Raw genomic sequence first — 26503 nt, 5'->3', positions numbered from 1 at the left:
GTAGCCTGGATCTCAGAGAATGTTACTCAGTTCTGGAAGACAGATCAAGAGGCTAGCAATTCACAAAAGGCCATGTAGGAGGTAAGGCAATGAGTATAAGGGAGTCAAGGCAGCCAAGAGTCATTGGTAGGAAGAGCTCACTGTGGGTCAGCAAGCTACTGAGGAAGGTCCCCTCTACTCCCTCAGGCTGGTATGTCAACACTGAGCTCAGAGACCAAAGCAGAGAGAAACTTCTAGAGAAATAGTGAAGCTGTAAAGTTGTTGCCAACTTTGACATCCTGTCATGACCTAGCTAAGGAGGGAAGCAAAAGGACTAAGGGGATAAAAGGAAATGCATGAATCTAGGTGAGGTGGCTCCAGTGGCCTTCTGCAGGAGTGACTTTCCACAGTCACAATTTGCCTTGATACATAAGAACATATGCAGTCTGCTGCTTCCCACCATTAAGGGAGCCAGCCAAGAATGGGTGTGATTAAATAACCTTCGTGGTTGCACATAAAATGGTAAAAAGCAAATTTGTGAATTACCAAATTCAGATTAGTGGGAAAAGGCCAGGCATGGTGGGTCACACCTGTAATCCCAGCTACTCAGAGGATAAGTTGTGAGAATCACTTGAGCTGGGAGGTGGAGGTTGCAGTGACCCGAGATGATGCCACCACACTCCAGCCTGGTGACAGAGCCAGACTCTGTCTCAAACAAAACAAAACAAAACAAAACAAAACAAAACAAAACAAAACAAAAGATGAGTGGGAAAAAGGTCTCAAATTATAGGAATAAAATTGTTTTTCAAGTTGCTCTATAATTGCTAGTTTTGAACTGACAATTCGTACGTGCATTTATATGTTGTAAATTAGTTTGAATTAAGATTTTTTTAAAAGGTAGGAAAGCTGTACTAACATACTGTCTTAGATGAATACTCCCACAGTTTGTTTTACTGCCTTCACCAAAAGCTTCATCCAATGACTCCTGTTGCACCCATTGGCAGCATATACAAATTTCAAACTGAGTTATTAAAAGGCAACTAAATCTCTTTAAATGGTAAAGTTTATATGGTAAATGGTAAAACTTTATATGGTAAATGGTAAAAAGTCAGTAAGAAGGCCACAGCCCAGAGAAGCATCGTTTGATCAGTTTATATCCTTTTTTTACATAGAAGTCATTTAGGTTGTGGCCAAAATGGTGCTGGGTGCATTACCCTTTCTAGGATGGTGAAGATTCATAATACTTTAAAATCAGCAAATGTATCGAAAACATATACACAAACTTCTGGTTCTGATCTAAAACATTTATCAGCTTGGAAAATCTACGTGAAGTCTTCCAAAGATGAACTAAAAAAAAATTTCCAGATACTATATTTGTGGCAGGGGAAACTTATGCATAAATAATGTAAAGATAACACGAGACATGAATGCATTCTTCACTACGGTTGGCCTCTGTTCCACTCTGTCACTCACACGTATAAAGTACTATGCCCCAGTCTTCTCAGGGACAATAAGTCACCATTTCAAGAGATAATTAACCCTTCTGCAGACAGCAAGTCTTTATAAGAACAAAGTGAACAAATATTTTTTATTCGCTTATCATCAGGAAAGTCTTTACTTTTCAAAAGGACACAGTTTAATAAATTCTGTGATATCTGGATATATCTAAAAGGAAATAACGAGAGCTTCATAGAAACTATTTTGCACAATACTTTTAAGAAAATTATGTCCTGAACACTTAATCATGAACACATTTGGAATTTCAGTGGTTTATAGCAGGTCCCTACATAATTTTAAATATACTGACTACTATTACTTCCAAGTAAGGAAAAAAAAATATTTCTGTGTTGATTCCTAAATAAGAGCTTACAATATAAAAAAGTATCTAGATTTATAATTCAATTCAATAATATAAAATTTAAAAATACTTAAATATTAGCAATCTATTTTAAATGGGTAGCATTTGTTTGGAGCAGGAGTTGTTTTTTGTTACTAAATCACTTCAAATAACTTGTTTGGGTTTTTTTTTTTTTTTTCTGGAAGATTTCATTTAGCCATCAAGTTGATTTACTCTTACTTCATGTTCTTAAATAAGTCCCTTCTTTAAATTATCATTTGAACCATTCACATACTTATACTATAAAATACTTATATATTTTTAAATGAGGATTTGCCTTTCAAAAAGCTGGGTTTATATTTTCAGTGCAGAATAAAACAATAACTTCATGGGGTGAGATTATAAAATTGAAATAAAAACCACAATATATTTCTTAAACTATAATAAATATTGCTTGAACAAGACCTTTCAAGAGATTTTGGAGGCTTAGCTAACTCTTCATACACAAATGTAAGTTTTCGTTGTTTCAATCTTTTCTTCCATTTTGTCTTCTTTTTCTTTGGATAAACAATGTAACTAATGCCAGCTTTTTTAGATGCTTCAATGAGAGACAAAGAGAGATTTCTCAAACTGTGTTTTTCGCAAATGTTTTCAAAGATGTCATCTATATTTTCTTTCACAGGGATGGGATCCTCAGTTTTATTTTGCTTAAGAAGCTGGAGTTGACGTTTCAATTCATTTGCTTTCTGAAACGTAATCTCTTTTATACTGCTTTGCATATCATTCTTGATTTCCAAAGGAGCTATAATCTCCTCCTTCCTCAAGTCTACAGAAGATTTTGCTCTCTTAATAAGGAAGCAAAGAGGTAGAAAAAACCATAAAATCAATTTAGTTTCTATATATTCAAAATTAATTAATTCTGTTACTATTGTGGTTTGGTCACTTAATTTGAAAATGTAAAAATCAATATTCTTAAAATTATTCAAAAGTCAGCTGATCAAGTTAATAGTGGGTTAGTTAAAGCAAAGTACAATAATATGGTTGGTCATATGTCATTTCACTAGGTATATGTAAACAACACTATAAATTAGATATGTATCATGATTTTCTATATTATAATTGAAAGAAAATGCTCTCTAGATATCCAAATAAATTACAAGCTGTACTTTTATATTTAATGCAAATAAATGGTAGAATGGGCAAAAACTGTTAAAATGCCTTATTCCATAAAATCAATTTGGGTTTTCTTTCAAAAGTCCTTTAATGACACTGAATTTCTATACAATACTGTTCAAATATTCTCTATAAGAACTTTCAATTTAATATTTATAATTGGAAGTATGGAATCCCAACCTATTACAGTATTTACTTTATCTAATTATTAGAGATTCAGCTTAATTTTTAATAATACTATTATTTAAGATTATCACATTAATAATTATACATTAATACTTGAAATTCTAATAATACTCATGACTTACAAAAGATAAATTACTTTCAATCCTTTGATATAGCATTCCCTGCCTATTGAGTCATCATCAATAAGCTAACTGCATTTCATTTGCTAATAAACAATAATTTGTTATAGAGATGTGTTTATTTATAGTGAATTTTGGCCCAGACTTCAAACATAGTAGTTTCATACAAGCCAGTTACATACTTTAAGACATATACTAAAGTACAAGAGAGATATTGACCCTCTGCAACTTACTGTACTCCTCCATCTCAAGAAACTATATAAAATTCAATATGTAATTCAACTAGAGAATATAATATAGAAGTATATGCTTTTAAAAAACCATAAGGTAATTATTATTGCTAGAAACACAAATATTTTTCTAGAGAGTAAAAACTGTAAAATTATAATACCCTTAGTTCTGTAGGTTGTGCACTGAAGCATTTTTGGACACTTTCAAGTGATGCAGATTTTCTTAGTAAGAAACACTGTGAAATAATCAAATGAGAAATACACATTAGCCACAGATACTATTTGTTAAACTAAAATATATAATACTTGGCTGATAAGAAATTCAGAAATACCAATTAAAATATAAGTACTGAGTTTGACATCATTGACTTCATATAAAGGAAGAGACCTTAAAATCTATCAATTAATGTAGAAAAGTGTTATAATAATAAAAACTATCTTAATTTTTAAAATTCAACTTGATGTAACAAACACCAAGTACCTGCTATGTGCAAGGTAGTATAGTGCAAAGCTTCCCAGCTGGTGTAGGTGGTACTAGTATGTGTGAACATATGATGCCTATGCTGAGCCATGAATCCCCTTAACCCTGGGGCTACATTAGTAGGAGCTCCTGGACAGTCACCTCTAAACATGAGCAATCGCAACCTTTTAGTTCAGGAAACCAAAATAGTATTACCACTTACTATAATCACACCCAGACTGGTGTTGTTATATTAAAAGAGTTGGAAAACACTACTAAATTAAGTAGAAAGTACAAAGAAAATGGCATGTTCCTGGCCGAGCATGGTGGCTCATGCCTGTAATCGCAGCATTTTGGGAGGCCAAGGTGGCAGATCACAAGGTCAAGAGATCGAGACCATCTTGGCCAACATGGTGAAACCCCATCTCTACTAAAAATACAAAAATTAGCTGAGGGTGGAGGTCCATGCCTGTAGTTCCAGCTACTTGGGAGGCTGAGGCAGGAGAATCGCTTAAACTTGGGAGGCAGAGCTTGCAGTAAGCTGAGATCATGTCACTGCACTCCAGCCTGGTGACAGAGTGAGACTCCATCTCAAAAAAAAAAAAAAAAAGAAAAGAAAAGGGCATGTTCCATGTCCTTAAGCTAACAGTGATGCAAACAGCAGTAAAGAAATATCTAGGCCATGTCCAGGGGCTAACACCTGTAATCCCAACACTTTGGGAGGCTGAGGCAGAAGGATCACTTAAGCTCAGGAGTTTTGAGACCAGCCTGGGCAACATTGTGAGACCCCACTTCTAAAAAAAAAAAAATTAAAAAACAAAATTAGCTGTGTATAGTAGTGTGCATTTGTAGTCCCAGCTACTCAAGAGGGTGAGGTGGGAGAATCACTGAATCACTTGAGCCCAGGAGGTCGAGACTGCAGCGAGCCATCATCTTACCACTGTACACCAGCCTGGGTGATGGTGTAAGATTTGGTCTAAAAAACAAAAAAAGACCATATTAGGCACTAGTGAGAGAAAAATAAAACCATATCTTAATTGTACCCCATATAAATATCAGATCATTGGATACACTGCAGTTAGTTATACTTAAAGTCGTAAGTATGCATCTGATCACCATTTAAAGCAATCAGTCTTACTCTGCTTCATGGCCACAAACAGCTTCTCTGTTTAGTCAAAACCTTTGATCATTGAAGACCTAGGCAAGAATGAGTGAAAAAACTAGAAATGTTAGAAAAACTCACAACAAATAACCTGCTATTGATTAGTGAATGACATCTTCTAACAGTCATAAAAACAGCATATTTGAGAAAGTAAAAATGTATCTACAGCAAAGATAGCACGGAATGGTCTGAGCCATTTCTCAGAATGAGGAAGTACCAAGAAAAAAAAAGTTTTTTTTTTTTGAGACTGAGTCTCCCCCTGTTGCCCTCCACCTCCCAGGCTCAAGCGATCTCCCCACTTCAGCCTCCTGAGTAACTGAGATACAGGAACATGCCACCACATCCAACTAATTTTTTGTATTTTTAGTAGAGATGGGGCTTCACCATATTAGCCATGCTGGTCTTGAACTCCTGGCCTTAAGCGATCTGCCCATTTCAGACTCCCAAATTGCAGGGATTACAGGCATGAGCCACCATGCCCAACCCCAAGAAATGATTTCTGGAATTACTATAATTAATATCTGGATTGTAGGCAGATATAGTAAACAATCTTAATTAAGAATAAAAATTCTACATACGCTAAAATTTGTTCTGCTATATTGATGTAAAGTAAGGACACTGGTTTCAGGTGATAATCTCTCAGTTAAAAGTCTGCTTGGTTGAACACTCTGTGAATAAAAAAATAAGAATTTTAAATTATGTTTTGGAATACTTTTTAAAAGTCTATGATGACTGTTACTTCATAGTACAACATTATTAACAGAAGAGAAAACATATGAAAGTAGTATAATTCTAGAAAACACCAGAAATGACAAAGTCCAGCTACAGCCTTAGTATTTGGCCAAAACCTGCAATTTAGCTTCAGTCTTGGCATTTAGCAAAATGATTACTTCTACATTATTTCTGACATTCTTAATCTTAGGAGTGATCAATGATCCTATGATCTAATAAGCTAACATTGAATTTATGTACCATATTAATATGAGGAATATGAACAAGACATATTATCTAAATTTCTTGTCAAAAATGAATATTTATTTTGAAATATAAGCAATCATTCTAAATGTAAACTGGAATGAAATTTTCCTTAAGGGCTTTATACTTTGAATTCTATCTGTTAAGTATGTACATATATTTATTGTAAGAGTAAACTGCCATAATAACTAAGGTTATTAATAAATGTGCTACTTCTCTATCCTGTAATCAGTGGTTTGGATATGCAGAACCCTAGAAGACCTAAATTTGATAGCCTGGTGGATTAATGATTAATTAAATCATACTGCTGCTTTCTTTTTGAGATTGTTAGGTCTCAAACAACTAACATTAGGAGTTTTAAAAATACTTATTGAACAAAAAGGCAGATTTTTAAAAATATTATGTAATTATTCCTGATGATAGAGAAAGCTATGGGTAACTTAGGAATCACCAGCATTGAATTTTTGCTAAAAATCCTCTCAAGTTATATTTCCAGAAAGTAGTGATAGCACAATGTAAGGTAAGGTAATTACTGGACATAGTAGAAAGATACTTAGTCACTTTCATCATTATTCTTTAAAGACAAACTACGATTTTTAAACTATTTTGTCATATGCTTATACAAGATATTGAAATATGATGGAACAGCAGATATTATCTATTTAAATGAATGCTTTTAACAACAATAAGGACAAAAACCTTAGTACCATGTTTTATAGATATAAAAACTGCAGAACTTATTAACAATCAATGATTGCTTATTTTTAAAAAGAACATATATGCTGGAGCCTTGGAAACTGCCAAAATAATGGCCAAACTAAGGTGTCTTGAGACGGCACTTACAGTGTTGCTTAGATGATATCCAATGGGAAAAAAAATCCTCCTACTCTACCCCAAAGATATTGTTGAAATTGGTATGCATGCAATAAAAGTTGAAATGTAAACAGAAATGGAAACGGTGTCTTTAAAAGTCAATGATAAGTTCTGCTTCTAATTATGTAACATTAGGAACTCTGCTGAGGACAACTGAGGGCTACATGAAATTTGAAAAACAATGGTCAAAATATCAAAGAGATAACAAGATGAAGAGATGAAAAATCGTAAGTATATTTTTTCTCTTCCTTATAATCTAAGAAAAGACAAGGACCAGAAAAGTTAAGCCTACTATTCAAAGATGCTTTGTTCTCAGAATGTTTGCCAAAACAGCTGCACTCTGATTTGCAGATTTGGCAATTTCTTGGGGCAAGGGTGACAAAAGTCAAAGCCCAGAATCTACTTGAGATGGGGAGCCTGATAATACATCTCAGTTATGTATAAACTGGAATATCACAGGGGTACACCCTCAGATTAAAAGTGGGTGGAAGTAAATCAACTTTTATGTGGACTTTTAGTCTGGGCTCTATCACAAGGGTGGTCAGAGAAATTCAAGTCTTAACTTTAGATTAAAGCTGTCTTTGAATGGTAAAGACCCCAGATTCTAACAAAAATATCCTTTGGAGGAAGAAAATGCCATTCCAAATCTCAAATGTTTCCTTAACATCATGTTTCAAATAAAATGGTAAGCAAACATTTAAAGATAGACAGCTACACAAAGAAACAAAACACCATAACATAATAGATTCAGGGTAAAATAGAAATACTAAAAAGAACAATATAAAAAAACAAGCTTAACAATATATTATATATAACTAAAGAGAGAATTTGTGGATCTTACCTATAATATAGGTTGGAAGAAATTGTCCTGAATCCAATACCAAGCACAAGAGGAAAAAAGATACCTAATACATGTGATTAAAGTTCCAGAAAATGAAAAGAGAATAAATAGAGACAATATTTAAAGAGATCACTAAAAATTTTCAATAGCTAATGAAAGATGCCAACTACAAACTCAAAGAATTTCAGTGTGTGATAAATAAAAAGAAATATACACCTAGAAACATCATAGTGAAACTACAGGAAATGCAAATTAAAAACTTAAAACTAGCCAGGTTTAGGAGAAGCAGAAAATGTATTAGCTTCAAAGTCTTTACATTTAAGACTTACTTCTCAACAGCAATAATGCATGCCATAAAATAATGAAACATCATTATTGTTTTAAAACCTCTGCCAATATATTATACTCAGATAAAATATTCCTCAAGAATGAAGTAATATGAAGACATTTGAAACTAAGGAAAACCAAGGTTTTCACCAACTGCAGATCTCCTACTCCTCCTCTCAAAAGAAATTCTATAAAATACAATCCAGAAAGAGGGTAAAATGATTCCTGAGATGTGAGGGAAAAAAAAGAAAAGCCAAATAAAAAGAGAGAGAGAGAGAGAGAGAGAGAGAGAGAGAGAGAGATAAGGGTAAAATTTGAGGTGTATTACATAAAATAAAAATTTACTTTGGATTTTAAAAGCTAGAATCTATCAAAGTAAGAGCATAAGTCAAGAAGCGGTAAATGGATTTAAAGGATTCTGAAGTCACTGTATTTTCCTGGAGGAGTATAAAGGTATTAATATATATGAGATACTGATAAGTTAAAGATGCATATTCTAAGAAAGCTGCCACAGGAATAAGAAAAACACACCATTGACTCTTGAATAATATGGGTTTAAACTTCATGGTTCAGAAAATCTACTTATATGCAGATTTTCTTCTGCCTCTGCCACCCCTCAAACAACAAAACCAACCCCTCTTCTTCCTTTGCCTCAGCCTACTCAGTATAAAGACAACAAAGTGAAGACTTTCATGATCATCTATGTCTACTTAGTTAATAATAAACATATTTTTCTCCTCCTTATAATCTCCTTAATAACCATTTTTCTCTTGTTTACTTCATTGTGAAAATACAGAACATAATACATATAACATACAAAATATGTGTTATTGACTGTTTATGTTATCAGTAATGCTTCCAGTCAACAATAAGTTATTTGTAGTTAAGATTTTGGAAAGAGAGCCAAATCAAGAACAAACTTCCATTCACAATTGCCACAAAGAGAATAAAATACCTAGGAATACAACTAACAAGGAATGTAAAGGACCTCTTCAAGGAGAACTACAAGCCACTGCTCAATGAAATAAGAGAGGACAAAAACAGATGGAGAAACATTCCATGTTCATGGTTAGGAAGAATCAATGTTGTGAAAATGGCCATACTGCCCAAAGTAATTTACAGAATCAATGCTATCCCCATCAAGCTACCAATGACCTTCTTCGCAGAACTGGAAAAAACCACCTTAAACTTCATATGGAACCAAAAGAGAGCCCGCATAGCCAAGTCAATTCTAAGCAAAAAGAACAAAGCAGGGGGCATCACACTACCAGACTTCAAACTATACTACAAGGCTACAGTAATCAAAACAGCATGGTACTGGTACCAAAACAGAGATATAGACCAATGAAACAGAACAGAGGTCTCGGAGGCAACACAACATATCTACAACCATCTGATCTTTGACAAACCAGACAAAAACAAGCAATGGGGAAAGGATTCCCTGTTCAATAAATGGTGTTGGGAAAGCTGGCTAGCCATGTGCAGAAAGCAGAAACTGGACCCCTTCCTGACACCTTACACTAAAATTAACTCCAGATGGATTAAAGACTTAAACATAAGACCTAACACCATAAAAACCCTAGAAGAAAATCTAGGCAAAACCATTCAGGACATAGGTGTAGGCAAGGACTTCATGACCAAAACACCAAAAGCATTGACAATAAAAGCCAAAATAGACAAATGGGACCTAATCAAACTCCGCAGCTTCTGCACAGCGAAAGAAACAATCATTAGAGTGAATCGGCAACCAACAGATTGGGAAAAAATTTTTGCAGTTTACCCATCTGACAAAGGGCTGATATCCAGAATTTACAAAGAACTAAAACAGACTTACAGGAAAAAAACTAACACCATGGAATATTAAGCAGCCATCAAAAACGATGAGTTTGGGTCCTTTGTAGGGACATGGATGAACCTGGAAACCATCATTCTCAGCAAACTGACAGAAGAGCAGAAGATCAAACACCGCATGTTCTCACTCATAGGCGAGTGTTGAACAATGAGAACACATGGACACAGGGAGGGGAGCACTACACACTGGGGTCAGTTGAGGGGAAATAGGGGAGGGACGGTGGGGGGTGGGAAGCTGGGGAGAGATAGCAAGGGGAGAAATGCCAGATGTAGGTGATGGGGAGGAAGGCAGCAAATCACACTGCCACGTGTGTTCCTATGAAACAATTCTGCATGTTCTTCACATGTACCCCAAAACCTAAAATGCAATAAAATAAGTAAATGGGAAAAAAAATTAAAAATAAATAAATAAATAAAAGATTTTGGAAAGTTTAAAGTTATACGTGAATTTTCAACTGTGCAGGGATTGGCACCCCTAACCTCACATTGTTCAAACATCAATTATATGTAACTTTTAAAACAGAAATAATAAAACACAATACACCCAAATAATTGAAAAAAATAAACGTACAATGGGTAAGAAAAAGAAAAATAACAACAAAAAGTAGATGTAAATTTTAAATAAGTCCAATTGAAAAACAAAAAAATCCAAATATATTTAATTGTTTTTATCTAACTACATGTTGTTTATAAAAGACACATCTAAAATATAAGAATACAGAAAAGTTATGTATAAGGGAACAAATAATAAAGGAAAATTGCTATCAATGCATTAATAATAAAGATAGACTGAGGTAAAAGTGTTTACTAAAATTAAGTAGCTCAGTTCATTACTGAAAGTTTTTACTCACAAAGAATGTTTAACAATTCTTCATTTGTATGCATCTAATAACATAGCCCCAAAATATATAAAGTAAAAATTGACAATATTACAGGAAAACATAGACAAATCCACACCACAGTGGCAGACTTTTGTGATTTTGCTCTTTAAAATTGTCCCCAGTATAGTGCTGAAGTGCTGGCTAGTGTTCCTAAGTGCAAGAAGGCTGCAATGTGCATTACAGAGAAAATAAATGTGTTACATAAGCTTCTTTCAGGCGTGAGTTATAGTGCTGTCAGCTATGACTTTGGTGGTAATGAATCAATAATATATATTAAATAAGGTGTCTTTAAATAGAAAACCTCATAAAGCAAGGTTATTTATTGATCAGCTGATGAAAAACCAGAGGCTCACAGGACCCTAGCCTTCTACTTCCATTAGGAGCAACGAACAGTTCAATATCAACTAATTCAGTGCTTGAGGTAACTTTATGGAACATAACTACCACAAATAACAAAACTCCACAGTACATGTTTATTTTATCTATACCTCATACTACAATGTAAGCTCCATGAAATTAGCAACCTTGATTTTTCATTGCTGCAGCTCCAGCAGCTACAACAGTGGCTTGCACATAGAGGTGACTGGCATGTATTTATATGATGAATAAATGAAAAAATGAAATGTAAAAAGACTTAAGCCTTCATTTTTAACAAGACCATGAAGTTCCAAGTGGGATGAATGAGAACTACAGTGTCTGAATACTTATCAACACTGGATGCTGCCTGGCAAGTAATTACAAAAATAGAATTTTATGCCATATCAAATTGGAATGCAGGAGACAGAGGAAAATAAATATATATCCATGAATACAAGTCCACTCCAAAATCTACCACCCACAAACCTTTCTAGAAAGAATTAGTCAAAAATATAATAAGGAAAATAAAAATGATTAGAAGAAAGGAAGTTATATAAGACAGAAAAAATTGTGGTGAGAAATAAATCAGAAAAACATAGCTAAATCTGTGTAATTATTGTTGCACAGAGTGAACATTAAAATTATCAGGAATAAAAGTATTTAGTGGTCTTAAATTGGCAGATTGCCAATGGGAGTAAAGTGAAACATTTTAAAGTCTTAATCCTTCCTGGAAAGGATACAGATTCTGATTGAATCTTAATATGTTTAAATACATGCTATATATTTTTTAATAACCATGAAAATGTAAAATCATGAATATATTATATCCAGACTACTTGATTTTATTTTTTAAAAAAGGAAAAAATATATATAAATTTAAGAAAAGGAATAAAAAGTGATTTTTAAAAAGGCAGCATCAAACAAAAAATACCAGTAACTATAATATATATAGAAACAAGTTAAACTTGTTTTTTTAAAAATGTAAGCACACAGATCTGGGTATCTAAATATTATTTCCCATTCATCAGAACCAGGAGTCTTTGAAGAAAGGTCTGATGCCAGTTCTGGTGAAATGAAAATGTCAGGTGAGCTTGAGCTATCTTTTTGTGCCAGAAAATTCTGTTGGATCCTTTTTCTCCTGTTCATTGGGAGTAGACAACCAGCAGTATTGATTTTCTTTCAGACTCCTTTTCTAATAGGTTACTCCATGATCAGCAGTTCTAATTCTTACTATTCCTGCTACAATTCCACCTCTTTTAAAACAATTTGGCCTGCCCTCAATTTCCTACATTCACACTTTCCTATAAACAGAGATGGAAAAATAAATGCCCATACTTTGTAAACAAACATATAGTTCAAAAAACATTGCATTCATATTACAGACCCCCTACTGTGTCAGTTCAAGTAGAAGTAGACACCTACAGTATAGGATAAAATAAGAGGGTGCAGGAGTAGGCAGGGGGAGCCTTCAGAACATGATGCAGATTTGACATCTGGGAAAGAAGATGAGAGAGGAAGGATTAGGTAGGAAGAGCTTCAGACCACGGAGCAGTTCTATAAAAGATTCAACCAGGCAGATGAAAAATCCCTGAGCCAAAACTGCCCATGAAAGCAACCACAATCAAGCAGGAATGTGTCTGCTCTAGCAACCACCTTGTGTTCAGTCCCTGGCTGGGAGCAGCCCCAAGGAAGTATGGCCTTGGAGCAAATGCCATGTTAGGTCTACAGGACAGCAGCTAGAGTGCCCCTCTCAGCAGATTTTCTTGAAGCAGATGAGAGCATCATATTTTCATGAATGCCACATCGACTTATGCAAATTAATATTCACCAATCTTTTGCATTAAGGCAATCTTTTAATATACTTTATATTATTAACTTTCCCTTTTTAGTTCATGACATATTTTTCAAAAACAATATGTATTATTTTCTTAGATGAAAAGTTTAGATTGCACTATAAAAAAGGAAATGAAAATATACATAATCTTCTAAGATTTGAAATATACATACACTTTATGAATTCCAAACAGAAAAATACACATATGTGCAAAGATATATTCAAGTATTTTTAAGTGGAAAAAAAATCAAGATGTAGAATAATATAAATTATAACTCCACATATGTAAAAGCATTAATTTGCACACACAACTGCATGACATAAATGACAATGAAATGTCTGAATGGATATTTGAAACACATTTAACAATGGCCGACTTCAAGGAGAAGAGAACTGAAGAAGGACAGCGTTAAGGATGGGGAATATTCTTTATGTCATATTTATCTTTATTGTTTGAATTTTTACTACAAGTAGGCATTCATATACTACTTGTGTGATTTCCGAAGTGATTGTAATAGGCCTTGCCACTCTGAAAACAGCACAGCACAGACAGTGGGGAGTTAGCAAAAGAGAACAGAATTTTTAAAAAACAGAAACCACGAAATAAAATAATAATAGTAAGACCGAAAAACCATATGCTCCTTATATGGGACATCTAAAACAAAACAAAAACAGTAAACAGTATTAACATAAAAATATTTCTGAACATAGAGAAAAGAACACAGAGCTGGACATACTAGAGTAGAATTCAATCATTAATTAGGCCAAACTGGATCATTTCAAATCAGTAAGAGACAAAATTCATAATAAATACAAAACATCTTCTAATCACAGAAAGTAAAACTGTTAATAATACATGGAAATTTGTTTTTGTGGGATTTTTTTTGTATTTTTGGTAGTAATGAGATTTTGTAATGTTGGCCAGGTTGGTCTTGAACTCCTGGCCTCAAGTGATCCACCCACCTCAGCCCCACAAAGTGCTGAGATTATAGGTGTGAGACACCGCACCCAGCTAACACATGTAACAATTGACAAAATACAACTTCACTGAAAATCCCTATTTAAACAAAGTTTTTATGGCATCAAATGAAAGAAATATGCCACATAAAATGTAATAACATTACAAAATATAATAGCTAAATCTATTATTATTTGAGCACCTACTACTTAAATCCTCAAAACACTCACTTTACAAACATAAAAACTGAGACTTCATGAGTTTAAAATAATAGTACAAGGTTATCCAGGAAGTAAATGGAATTCAGATTCAAGACTATCTGATTCCAAAGGTGTGCTCTGCTTAGTCCGACCACAATATAAAAATGATAACAAATAATACCACTGAATTAACAGATAAATATTGGAATATCTATTAAAACACAAAGCAAATATCCATAAATTCTAAGAAACTGGTATTCTAAAGAATATTTTCTTATACTAATAAGGATTAAGAATAAAATTTAAATGAAATAATTTCAAAAAGTTTTAAAAAATGTTTAAATACTGTGGTGTATCAAAAAGAAAAGGAAAACTACAACAGAAATTACTTTGAAAATAAAGACACTGCAAATGAAAATGTTTGAACTAAAGTCAAATACACAGAAGAAAACCCATTAATTACTTATATTACTTAAAAAAAAAAAAAAGAAGAAGAAGAAGAAGAGACTGGGCACAGTGGCTCACGCCTGTAATCCTCAGCCTTTGGGAGGCTGAGGCAGGTGGATCACTTGAGGTCAGGAGTTCAAGACCAGCCTGACCAATATGGTAAAACCCCATCTCTACTAAAATCACAAAAATTAGCCAGGTGCTGTGTGGGTGCCTGTAATTCAAGCTACTCAGGAGGCTGAGGCAGGAGAATGGTTTAAACCCTGGATGCAGAAGTTACAGTGAGCCAAGATCATACCATTGTACTCCAGCCTGGGTGACACAGCAAGACTCCATCTCAAAAAAAGAAGAAAAAAAGAAAGAAGGAAGAAGGAACAAGGAGAAGAAGATGAGGAAAAAAAGGAAGAAGAAAAGAAGAAGGAGGAGGACGAGGAGGGCGGGGCAGAGGGAGGAGGAAGAGGAAGAAGGAGGAAGGAGGAGGAAGAAGGAAGAAGAAGGAGGAAGAAGGAGGAGGAGGAGGAGGAAGAAAAAGGAGAAGGAGGAGGAGGAAAAGGAGGAGAAAGAAGAAGGAAGAAGAAGAAACAACATGAATAAATTTTTAAGCAAAAGAAATTAGAAAAATGCCAAAATAGAATGTCAACATTCTATGGAAAGCAGAAAGCCAATAGCCAAAAGTATTTTAAAAGAGAGAAGTAACAACATTGAATTAATAATAATCAAAAGTTTTTTGGTGGAAGATGGTAGGTTAAACTCATCTGTTTTTCTGGTTGATTAGCCATGATATCTAACAGCCAGGGAATTATGTGTTATATATCTCGCTAAATAAAGTAAAAGGGATGGTGTTATACTGGTATGAGTATAGTAGTCTGACAAGCAGAGAACAAAGCACTTAAAATTAAAAACAAATAAAAAAAGAAAAAACCTACTTTCTAAAAATTCTACTCTAAGAAAAAATATCAGAAACATCATTAGAAAGAAAAAAGAAAATGATCCAATATTAGAAATTAATATTAAAACTGACAAAAATATATGCAACTCTATGCATATAACTTATAAATCTCAATTAAATACATATTCCGTAAGAATATGTTGCCAATTGACAAGAAAAAATAGTAAACATGAATAACCTAGAAAATAAAAATTTTTAATTTTCAAACAACTACCTAACCAAATGGCTCAGATGAGTCCAAACAGTGAGTTCTTCTACTTTTCAAGATTATTCCTATGCCATATCAATTTCAGAATATTAAAAATGATGAAATGCTATCCAGTTAACCTTATAAAGAAAGAATAGCTCTGATAGCAAAGTCTGACAAAGGAAAAAAATGCACTACACACATATTTCACCCATGAATATATATTTAAAATTATGGCCTGACAGAATTCAACATAATTTTTAACAATAATATGCTATGAACAAGGAATCCAAGAAATGCAAAGATATTTCAAAATCAACATTCTAAACAGGTAGTATCAACAGGTTAAATATGAACAAGGCTCCTTTCATGCCTTGGTTGCAGGGAAGCTAAGACGCAAATTGATGACCCCATTTCAAGCAACAGCATATACGAACTGAATTTCTTCATATTAATCTTACCTCTGGCTTTATTATGCTATTACTCATGTTATGTTTTCCCCACAATTTCTTTAACTTTTTTGTTTTATACTTTTCTGATATATGTGTTTTTGTAAGATGCCTACAACACTGTTCAAATAAAATAATCCTGAATGCCACAAAAAATTTATGTACAATGATGCTCATCACAGAACTTCTGAAAGAGTGGGCAAAAAGGAAAAAGAAGAAAAGAGGAGGAGAAATACAAAGAATTTTTACAAACGAAAGAAAATGATCTAAAAAGTGGACAATTCTCTGTGGGAAAAGAAGAATAGGTTATTTTGTTTTACTTCTCCTTATTTTTCTAATTTTTAAAATAGTATAAAATTAAATGAGAGTAATCATTATTCTTTAAGGGAAGAAAAAAGATTACTATATTTGGATAGTGTTAAATCTTTTTAACATTAAATTAATTTAAAACGTGCTTTTAAAAACAAATGAAAATATCATGAAGATTCTCTAAACAACCCAAATAGCTTTATATCTTGAACTCTCAATCAAATAAAACATTCTTTCAAAAAGAAAACAGAATATTCCTCTTAAGTGGCTAAAGTCACATGGATAAGTATAACGTTTTTAAATATACATACATAATATATAAAATTATAGTTATATGTCATATGAACATATAAAATTATAAATTTATAAGTACATAGGTATATAATTTTACACATACATATAATTATTATTTACATATATAGTAGTTTCTATAGTGATAGCCAATTAATTCTAATTATGACAATAACTGGAAATTTACATAAATAAATATCCAGTGAAATTTAACATCATAGCCAATTATACAATTTAATTATTCAATAATAACTACAACAATAATAGAGAAAACTCCTTTGATATGTTACCTCATATTTTGGATATAGAGTTTCCTTCATGACAGATTCTGGAACAGAGAATTTAGGTGCAGCTGTATTCCAAAACAACTTTGTGAATTCTGGATAACCACACATCTTTGAAAATAACATAAAAGTTTATTAGAAGAAATGGCCCCGAGGGTAAAAACCCAATCTCCCATCAAAATTAGTTTTAGTTGAGGAGGATTTTTGGTTACACAGCTTCTGAAAGTCTGGGAAAGAATTTTTTAAAGCCATCAGATTAGCAAAATGTAAAAGTTTGCATTACCAAGTGATGCTAAGGACTTGAGGAAACACACTGGAGGCCAGTTGACCATTTCTAGTAGAGTAGAAAGTGTACATGCCACATCCTCCTGGAATTTCATTTCCAGCTATATAGCCTAAGCATATTCTTACACCTATGCATGGGGAGATGTGTATGGGGTATTCACAGAGCATACAAAATAAAAAATAAAACCCAATCTAAATGTCCATTAATAGAGTAACATAAATAAAATGTGCTATACTCATAAACACTATAAAACACAAAAATTATGATCTAAAGATAGATCTTAGAAGTGTGGGATTGAGAATAAAATAAGCAAGTTTTAGAAAGATACATAAAACTATGTCATTTATATAAATGTATCCAGAACACAAAAGCTGTATTATTTATTGGTTAGGCTCCCAAATACATCTAGTAAAGTATAAACTCATGGACTGGAAAGGCTGCTATAATTGTAACAGTAACTGCTGTGGAGGGAGGAATAGAAATGGAATTAAGAAATACGAGAGGCCTGAATTTAATAATTTTTAAAATTTTATGTTAAAAAATGTGAAACAAGTATGATGAAACGTTAACATTTTCAAAATCTTACTAACATATTGTCAGGTGTTTGCTAGTTTGATTTCTGTATTTCTTTTCCAAATAAAAATTAATCAGGCCTAGGGGAATTTTTTAGGAATATGAAACTATTCTGTATGATACTGGAATTGTGGCTACATGACATTATATATTTTTAAAACCCCATTGAACTTTGAAGCACAAGGACTGAATTTTAATGAAATGCAAATTTATGTTTATAGCTGTACCACCCTAAACATGCCTGATCTCATCTGTAATACAAATTTTTAAAAATCATTTAGGAGGTCGGGAGGAATCCCAGGCTAGAATACAGAATGTAATAAAACAATCTAACTATATTACAAATATATGAAATAATCTCATCCAAGGGGGTGGGGAGAAAAGTTGCTGACCTCAGTAATTTTGGAAATGAGTAGAGTAAATAAAACTAAAGGCCAAAGGAACTGTACACATAGCATTGTACATTAGGTAACAAAGTTGTAGCCCACATGATTATGAATTAACAAATCTGACACTTCTATACATGTGTACCGGAATTGAAAAATTTAATAAATTGAGGGAGAATGGTGGAAACCTGGTTTGTAACTGCTGGAGTGGAAGTTTAAAGAAAAGGAAGGAAACTAGAATTATCCATGAGGTGAAGAATTGGAGTTGGATGTATCAGTAAGAACCCATATTTAGCTTACTATAGATACAGATGTTTACATATAGAGATATGTATAGATATGTGTATTTATTTATACAATTTGTATACACACATACATTTCCTTGCTTTGTCGGCTGACAAGACCTAGAAGCAACAATGCCTAGTAGAAACAAGCACACCTACTGCGTGGATCTTAGTTTTTAATTATATTCCCCAATAAAGAGAACCAGGGCTCCTTATTGAAATTGCTGATTCTAGGACTGGGGCAGGAAATACACAGATGAGCCTAGAATATCTAATACTAATTTTTTAATCTAAAAAATTAAAAAAGAGACATAGAAGCCAACTGAAGTAACTCTCAATGGCCAAAGATAAAAAAAAATTAGCAAAACTAATAATAATAAGGTTATATTAGATTACAACTCAAAGTATAACATATTCACAAATCATACTGATATAAATAAATGACTGAATAAGTAAATGAGAAGAATAGACACACTTCCTATACAGAAGAATTCTAATAAATTCTAACAAATTTTTGTAGACACTCTACCCTAAAGGAAGTGGAACATAACTCCCCACTTCTGAGGTATGGCTATGTATGGTGACTTCCTTCTGAAGAGAATAATATGCGAAGGGGAAAAAAAGAGAAACTTTAAATGAAGAAACCTGGTAAACATTACCTAGCCAAGTGATAGAGGCTAACATCAACACTGATAAATCATGTTGATAGTATGTACCCCTGATACATTATGAAAATGGCACTTTTTATCTCAGGACCTAGGTCCTGAATAGTATTGCCTAGGTTTTCTTCTAGGGTTTTTATGGTGTTAGGTCTTATGTTTAAATCTTTAGTCCATCTAGAGTTAACTTTTGTATAAAGTATAAGGAAGGGATCCAGTTTCAACTTTCTGCATATGGCTAGCCAGTTTTCCCAACACCATTTATTAAATAGAAAATCCTTTCCCCATTGCTTATTTTCCTCCCAAAATCACATAATCCAATCAAATCAGAGAAACATCATGACTGGACATGGTGGCTCACACCTGCCCAAGAACTTTGGGAGGCCAAGGCTGGAGGACCACTTGAGGCTAGGAGTTCAAGACCAGCCTGGGCAACATAGTAGCACCCTACAAAATAATGTAAAAATTAGCCAGGTGTAATGGCATGAGCCTGTAGTCCTAGCTACTCAGGAGCCTGAAAAGGAAGGATCACTTGAGCCCTGGAGGTCGAGGCTACATTGAGCTGTGATCATATCACTGCACTCCAGCTTGGGCAACAGTGCAAGATCCTATGGGAAGGGAAGAGAAGGGGAGGAGAGGGTAGAAGAGGAGAGGGAAAAGGGAGTGAGGAGGGCCCCCTACCCCCAAACAGGTCCTGGTGTGTGATGTTCCCCTCCCTGTTTCCATGTGTTCTCATTGTTCAACATCCACTTATGAGTGAGAACATGCAGTGTTTGGTTTTCTGTTCTGGTGTCAGTTTGCTGAGAATGATGGTTTCCAGCTTCATCCGTGTCCCTGCAAAGAACATGAACACATCCTTTTTATGGCTGCATAGTATTCCATGATGTATACATGCCACATTTTCTTTATCCAATCTATCATTGATGGGCATTTGGGTTGGTTCCAATGTGAACAGTGCTGCAATAAACATACATGTACATTTGTCTTTATAATAGAATGATTTATACTCCTTTGGGTACATACCCAGTAATGGGATTGCTGGGTCAAATGGAATTTCTTTATTTCTAGATCCTCAAGGAATTTCCACACTGTCTTCCACAATGGTTGAACTAATTTACACTCCCACTAACAGTGGTAGTGTAATCAATTTCTTCACATCCTCTCCAGAATCTGTTGTCTCCTGAATTTTTAATGATTGCCATTCTAACTGGGTTGAGATGGTATCTCAATCTGGTTTTGATTTGCATTTCTCTAGTGACCAGTGATGATAAGTTTTTTTTTTCCATATGTTTGTTGGCTGCATAAATGTCTCCTTTTGAGAAATGTCTGTTCATATCCTTTGCCCACCTTTTGATGGGGTTGTTTGGTTTTTTTCTTGTAAATTTGTTTAAGTTATTTGTAGATTCTGGATATTAGCCCTTTGTCAGATGGGTAGATTGCAAAATTTTTTTTCCATTGTGTTGGTTGCCGGTTCACTCTAATGATAGTTTCTTTTGCTGTGAAGAAGCCCTTTAGTTTAATTAGATCCCATTTGTCTATTTTGGCTTTTGTTGCCATTATTTTTGGTGTTTTAGTCATGAAGTCCTTGCTTATACCTAGGTCCTGAATGGTGTTGCCTAGGTTTTCTTCTAGGGTTTTTATGGTGTTAGGTCTTATGTTTAAATCTTTAGTCCATCTAGAGTTAACTTTTGTATAAGGTATAAGGAAGGGATCCAGTTTCAACTTTCTGCATATGGCTAGCCAGTTTTCCCAACACCATTTATTAAATAGAAAATCCTTTCCCCATTGCTTATTTTAGTCCAGTTTGTCAAAGATCAGATGGTTGTAGATGTGTGGCATTATTTCTGAGGCCTCTGTTCTGTTCCCTTGGTCTATATCTCTGTTTTGGGACCAGTACCATGCTGTTTTGATTACTGTAGCCTTATAGTATAGTTTGAAGTCAGGTAGCATGAGGCCTCCAATTTTGTTTTTTGTTGTTTGTTTGTTTGTTTTGCTTAGGACTGTCTTGGCTATGGGGCTCTTTTTCGTTTCCATATGAAGTTTAAGGTGGTTTTTCACAATTCTGTGAAGGAAGTTAATCTTATTTATAGATAACATTGAATCTATAAATTACATTTGGTAGTATGGCCATTTTTATGATATTGATTCTTCCTAACCATGAGCATGGAATGTTTTTCCATCTGTTTATGTCCTGTCTTATTTCCTTGAGCAGTGGTTTGTAATTCTCCTTGAAGAGGTCCTTTACCTCCCTTGTCAGTTGATTTCCTAGGCATTTTATTCTCTTTGTAGCAATTGTGAATTGGAGTTGACTCATGATTTGGCTCTCTGTTTGTCTATTACTGATATATAGAAATGCTTGTGATTTCTGCACATTGATTTTGAATCCTGAGACTTTGCTGAAGTTGCATATTTGCTTAAGGAGATTTTGGGCTGAGACAATGGGGTCTTCTAAATATGCAAATATGTCATCTGCAAATAGAGACAGTTTGACTTCCTCTTTTCCTAATTGAATACCCTTTATTTCTTTTTCTTGCCTGATTTCCCTGGCCAGAACTTCCAATACTATGTTGAATAGGAGTGGTGAGAGAGGGCATCCTTGTCTTGTGCCAAATTTTCAAGAAAATGCTTCCAGTTTTTGCCCATTCAAAAACTGGAATTGGCTGTTCCATTGATACCTAGTTTATTGAGAGCTTTTAGCATAAAGGGCTGTTGAATTTTGTCAAAGGCCTTCTCTGCATCTATTGAGATAATCATGTGGTTTTTGTCTTTGGTTCTATTTATGTGATGGATTACATTTATAGATTTGCATATGTTGAACTAGCCTTGCATCCCCAGAGATGAAGCCTACTTGATCATGATGGATAAGTTTTTTGATGTGCTGTTGGATTGGTTTGCCAGTATTTTATTGAGGATTTTGCATCAACGTTCATTATGGATATTGGCCTGAAATTTTCTCTTTTAGTTGTATCTCTGTCAGGTTTTGGTATCAGGATGATGTTGGTCTCACCCAAGTTTTTTCTGTGAATTATTAAGTACATTTTTTATAGGATACAAGACTTAGGTCAGGGTTCTTATTTTTGGCTATGGGATGTACAATTGATTCAGCACCAATTGTTTGAAAAGGCTATCCTATGCCATTGAATCATTTTTGCATTTTTATAAAAAAATCAGTTGTACATATCTGTATAAGTCCATTTGTGGGTTTGCTACTCTGCCGCATTGATATGTAGGTTTATCCATCCACCAAGACCACACAGTCTTAATGACTGTAATATAGGAAGTCAGGAAGATGGATAAACTGCTTCCCATTTTATTCTTCTTATCCAAAATTGTTTTAGCTATTCTACTTTCTTTCCATTTTCACACAAATTTTAGAATACTCTTGTTTACATCTACAGAAAGAAAAAAAAAAAAGAAGAAGAAAAGAAAAGAAAGAAAGAAAGCCTTGCTGGAAATGTGATAGGAATTGCTCAAATCTGTATATCAATTTGAGGAGAAATGACATGTTTACTATGATGATTCTTCCAATCTATAAATATGGAATCTCTCCATATTCTTAGATCACTTTTATTTCTTTTATCAGCATTTTGTAGTCCTTGGCATCGAACTAATATACATGTTTTGTTAGATCTACACTTAATTATTTCAGTTGTTAGCAGTTATAAGTGATATGGTTTTAATTTCAGTATATATTTCAGTACACGTTCATCTATAGATACATAAAAATACAATGAATTATTGATGTTTATCTTGTATCCTTTCACTTTACTGAGCTTGATTATTAGTTCTGTGAGATTTTTCTTGTACAGATTCCTCAGAATTTATTTAATTTATTTATTTATTGACAGAGGCTCTCACTGTTCTGTAGGATGGAATGTAGTGCATGATCACAGCCTCAACCTCCCAGGCTCAGGTGATCCTCCCACCTCAGCCTCACGGAAAGCTGGGACTGCAGGCACACACCACCACACCCAGCTAATTTTTGTATTTTTAATAGAAATAGGGTTTTGTTATATTGTCTCAGCTGGTCTCAAGCTCTTGGGCTCAACCAAGCTGCCCCCGCCTTGGCATCCCAAAGTGTTGGGTTTACAAGCATGGGCCACTGCACCCGGATGATTCCTCAGAATTTTCTGTGTAGACAATCATGTCATCTGCACATAGGGGCAGTTGTATGGCTTCTTTTCTGGTCTTCAAGCTTTTCCTTCCCTTTCTTGCCTTAATACTCTGCCTAAAATTTGCAGCACTATGTTGAGTAAGCATGGTGTGGGAAAACAATTAGGCTTTCACAGTTAAATACAATGTTAGCTCTAGGGCTTTTGTAGATGGTCTTTATCAAGCTGTAGAAATTTCCCTCTATTCCTATTTTTATGAAAATTTTTATCATGGAAATGGGTGATGAAATTTGTTAAATGCTTTCTCTTCATTGATAATTATGATCATGGGATTTTTCTTCTTTATTGTGTTAAAATGATAAATTACAAAGATTGACTTTCCAATATGGAGGCAGTCTCAATCTCTGAAATAATCCCCTAAAGTCATGGTGGATAATTATTTTTACATATTTTTAATTCTATGACCTAACATTTGTTAAGGATTTTTATATTGAATATTTATAGGGAGTTATCTTAGTCTGTTTTGCACTGTTATAACAGAATACTTGAGACTGGATAATTTATAAAGAATAAAAATTTATTCTCTCACAGTTCTGGAGGCTAGGATGAACTCCAAGATCGAGGCACTAGCATCTGATGTAGGCCTTCTTACTATGTCCTCACATGGTAAAAGGCAGAAAGTCCAAGAGGGAAAAAGGGGGCTGAACTTGCCCATTTCTAATAGCATTCTCCCCATCCATAAGGGCCTAATCACCTCTTAAAGGTCCCACTTCTTAATACTGTTACAATGAAATTTAAACTTCAACGTGGGTTTTGGAGGAGACAAACATTTGAATCATAGCAAGGACATTGGTCTGCATTTCCCTTTCCTTCTTTCTTTTTTACTGTCTCTGTCTAGTTTACGTACTAGGGTATTACCAGCTTCAAAAAATGAATTCGAAAGTCTTCCCTCCTCTTTTATTTTCTGAAAGAGATTGTATAGAATAGGTGTTAATTATTCCTTAAATGTGTGGCAGAATTCTCTGTAGTAAAATCATCTGGACTGACAAATTTGGGATATGGGGAATGTTTTATAAATCAATAATTCAATGTCCTTAATACTTACAGGGCTATTCAAATTATTTTATACTGGATAAGTTGTGGTAGTTTGTGCTTTTCGAGAATTTCTTCATGTCATCTAAGTTATCAAATGTATGTGTGTGCAGAGTTGTTCATAGTATTTCTACATTAGTTTTTTGATATCTGCAGGGTCTGTAGTAACATCTCATTTCATTTCTAATATTGGTAATTTATGGCTTTTCTTTTTCTTGTCAGTCTTGCTAAAGATTAATTTCATTGATCCTTTCAAGTGACTAGCTCTTTCTTTCATTAATTTTCCTTACTGTTTTTCTGTTTTCAGTTTCATTGATTTCTGCTTTTATTCCTTCCTTCTGCATCTTTGGGGTTCATTTTGCTCTTTTTTTCTTGGTTCTTAGGTGGGAGCTGAAATCATTAATTTGAGACCTTCTCTTTTCTATTGAAAGCATTTAGTGCTGTAAATTCTGCTTAGCTATATCCCACAAATTTTGATATGTTGTATTTTCATTCAGTTCAATGTATTTTTTGAATTCCTTGAAACTTCTCCTGTAACCCATATATTATTTATAACTGTGCTGTTTAGATTCCAAATTTTTGGAGATTTTTGTTATCTTCCTCTTACTGGTTTCTACTTTAGTCCATGATGGATTTGCTCTATCCTGGTATATGCTTCATGGCATCTGAAAAGAATATGCATTCTGCTTTTGTTGGGTACAGTGTTCTATAAACTTCAACTGGAACCTACTGGTTGATGGGGGTGTTGCTGATTTTCTAAGTGTTCTGTCAATTCTTGAGAGAGAAATGCTGAACTCTCCAACCACAATTGTGGAATAATCTTTCTTCTCTCAGTTCTTAGATTTTGCTTTGCATATTTTGCAGTTCTGTTGTCTGGTGCATATATTTTTTAAGACTGGCATATCTTCTTGATGTGATGACACTTTCATCATAATATAATGCCCCTCTCTGTCTCTCATAACTTTCTTTGCTTGGAAGTCTATCTTATCTGACATTAATATAGCCATTCCCACTTTTTTTTTTAATTGATGTTTGCATATTTTTAACCCTTTTATTTTCAAGCTGGCTATATCATTATGTTTTAAGTTTGTTTCTCGTAAACATTATATATCTGGGTCATGTGTTTTAATCCAGTTTATCACTCTGTCATTTAACTGCTATATTCTAACCATTTACATTTAAGTTAGGGCGTAAATCTGTCATTTTAGATGTTGTTTCCTGTCTGCTCTGTGTGGTTTCTTTTGTTTCTCTGTTTTCTTTTTCCTGTCTTCATGTAGGTTACTTGAACATGTATTAGAATTCTACTTTTGTTTATTTATAGTGTTTTTAGTATATCTTTATATAGCTTTTTAATTGTTACTCTAAGTATTACCGTTTATAAACATAGCTTATCACTATCGACTGAGGGTGTCATCTTACTAGTTCAAGTGATATATAGAAATCTTACCTCCCTATGTCTCTTTACCCTTTCCCATTTATAATATAACCTAAATATTTCCTCTATATTCTGTTACAACCACATCAGCATGATAAATTTTGCTTCAACTGACAAAAATAACTTAGAAAACTCAGAAGGAGAAGGAAGCTTTATTGTACTTACCCATATTTTTGCTTTACATGTGCTTTGCTCCTTCTAGATATTCCTGGATTTTTTCTTTTGTTATTTCTCTCCATTTAGAGAACTTTTCTGAGCCATTCTTTTAGGGTAGGTATGCTGGCAACAAATTCTCTTAGTTTCCTTCTATTGAGAATGTCTTGATTCCTTCATTCCTAAGGGATATTTTTCTGGAAATATGATTCTGGGAACATATTTGTTTTCTTCCAGCACTTGAAAAATGTTCTGCCACCTACTTCTGGCCTCCATCACCTCTCATGGGAAGCCCATCTCCGTGCAAATTATTTTTCCCCTTCAGGTAGCATGTAATTTCTTTTTTTTTTTTTTTTTTTTTTTT

The 26503-nt window shown here is 33.9% G+C and overlaps 1 protein-coding gene across 1 annotated transcript in view; it reads right to left on the bottom strand.

Moving 5' to 3' along the window:
• Positions 1-26503, bottom strand: part of TTC6 (tetratricopeptide repeat domain 6) — a 247353-nt gene that overhangs the window by 105113 nt on the left and 115737 nt on the right. Inside the window, exons 9-12 of the mRNA XM_037739398.1 lie at positions 17166-17270; positions 5725-5814; positions 3686-3760; positions 2282-2661 (exon numbers count right to left, since the gene is read on the bottom strand). Coding sequence (XP_037595326.1) covers positions 2282-2661; positions 3686-3760; positions 5725-5814; positions 17166-17270 — 650 coding nt within the window. The remainder of the gene's footprint in view (positions 1-2281; positions 2662-3685; positions 3761-5724; positions 5815-17165; positions 17271-26503) is intronic.

The sequence above is a fragment of the Cebus imitator genome, unplaced genomic scaffold (genome assembly GCF_001604975.1).
Source record: "Cebus imitator isolate Cc_AM_T3 unplaced genomic scaffold, Cebus_imitator-1.0 Scaffold69, whole genome shotgun sequence".
Taxonomy (NCBI): domain Eukaryota; kingdom Metazoa; phylum Chordata; class Mammalia; order Primates; family Cebidae; genus Cebus; species Cebus imitator.
Note: the sequence above shows the minus strand (reverse complement) of the source record. Positions and strands in the feature narration are given on the sequence as shown.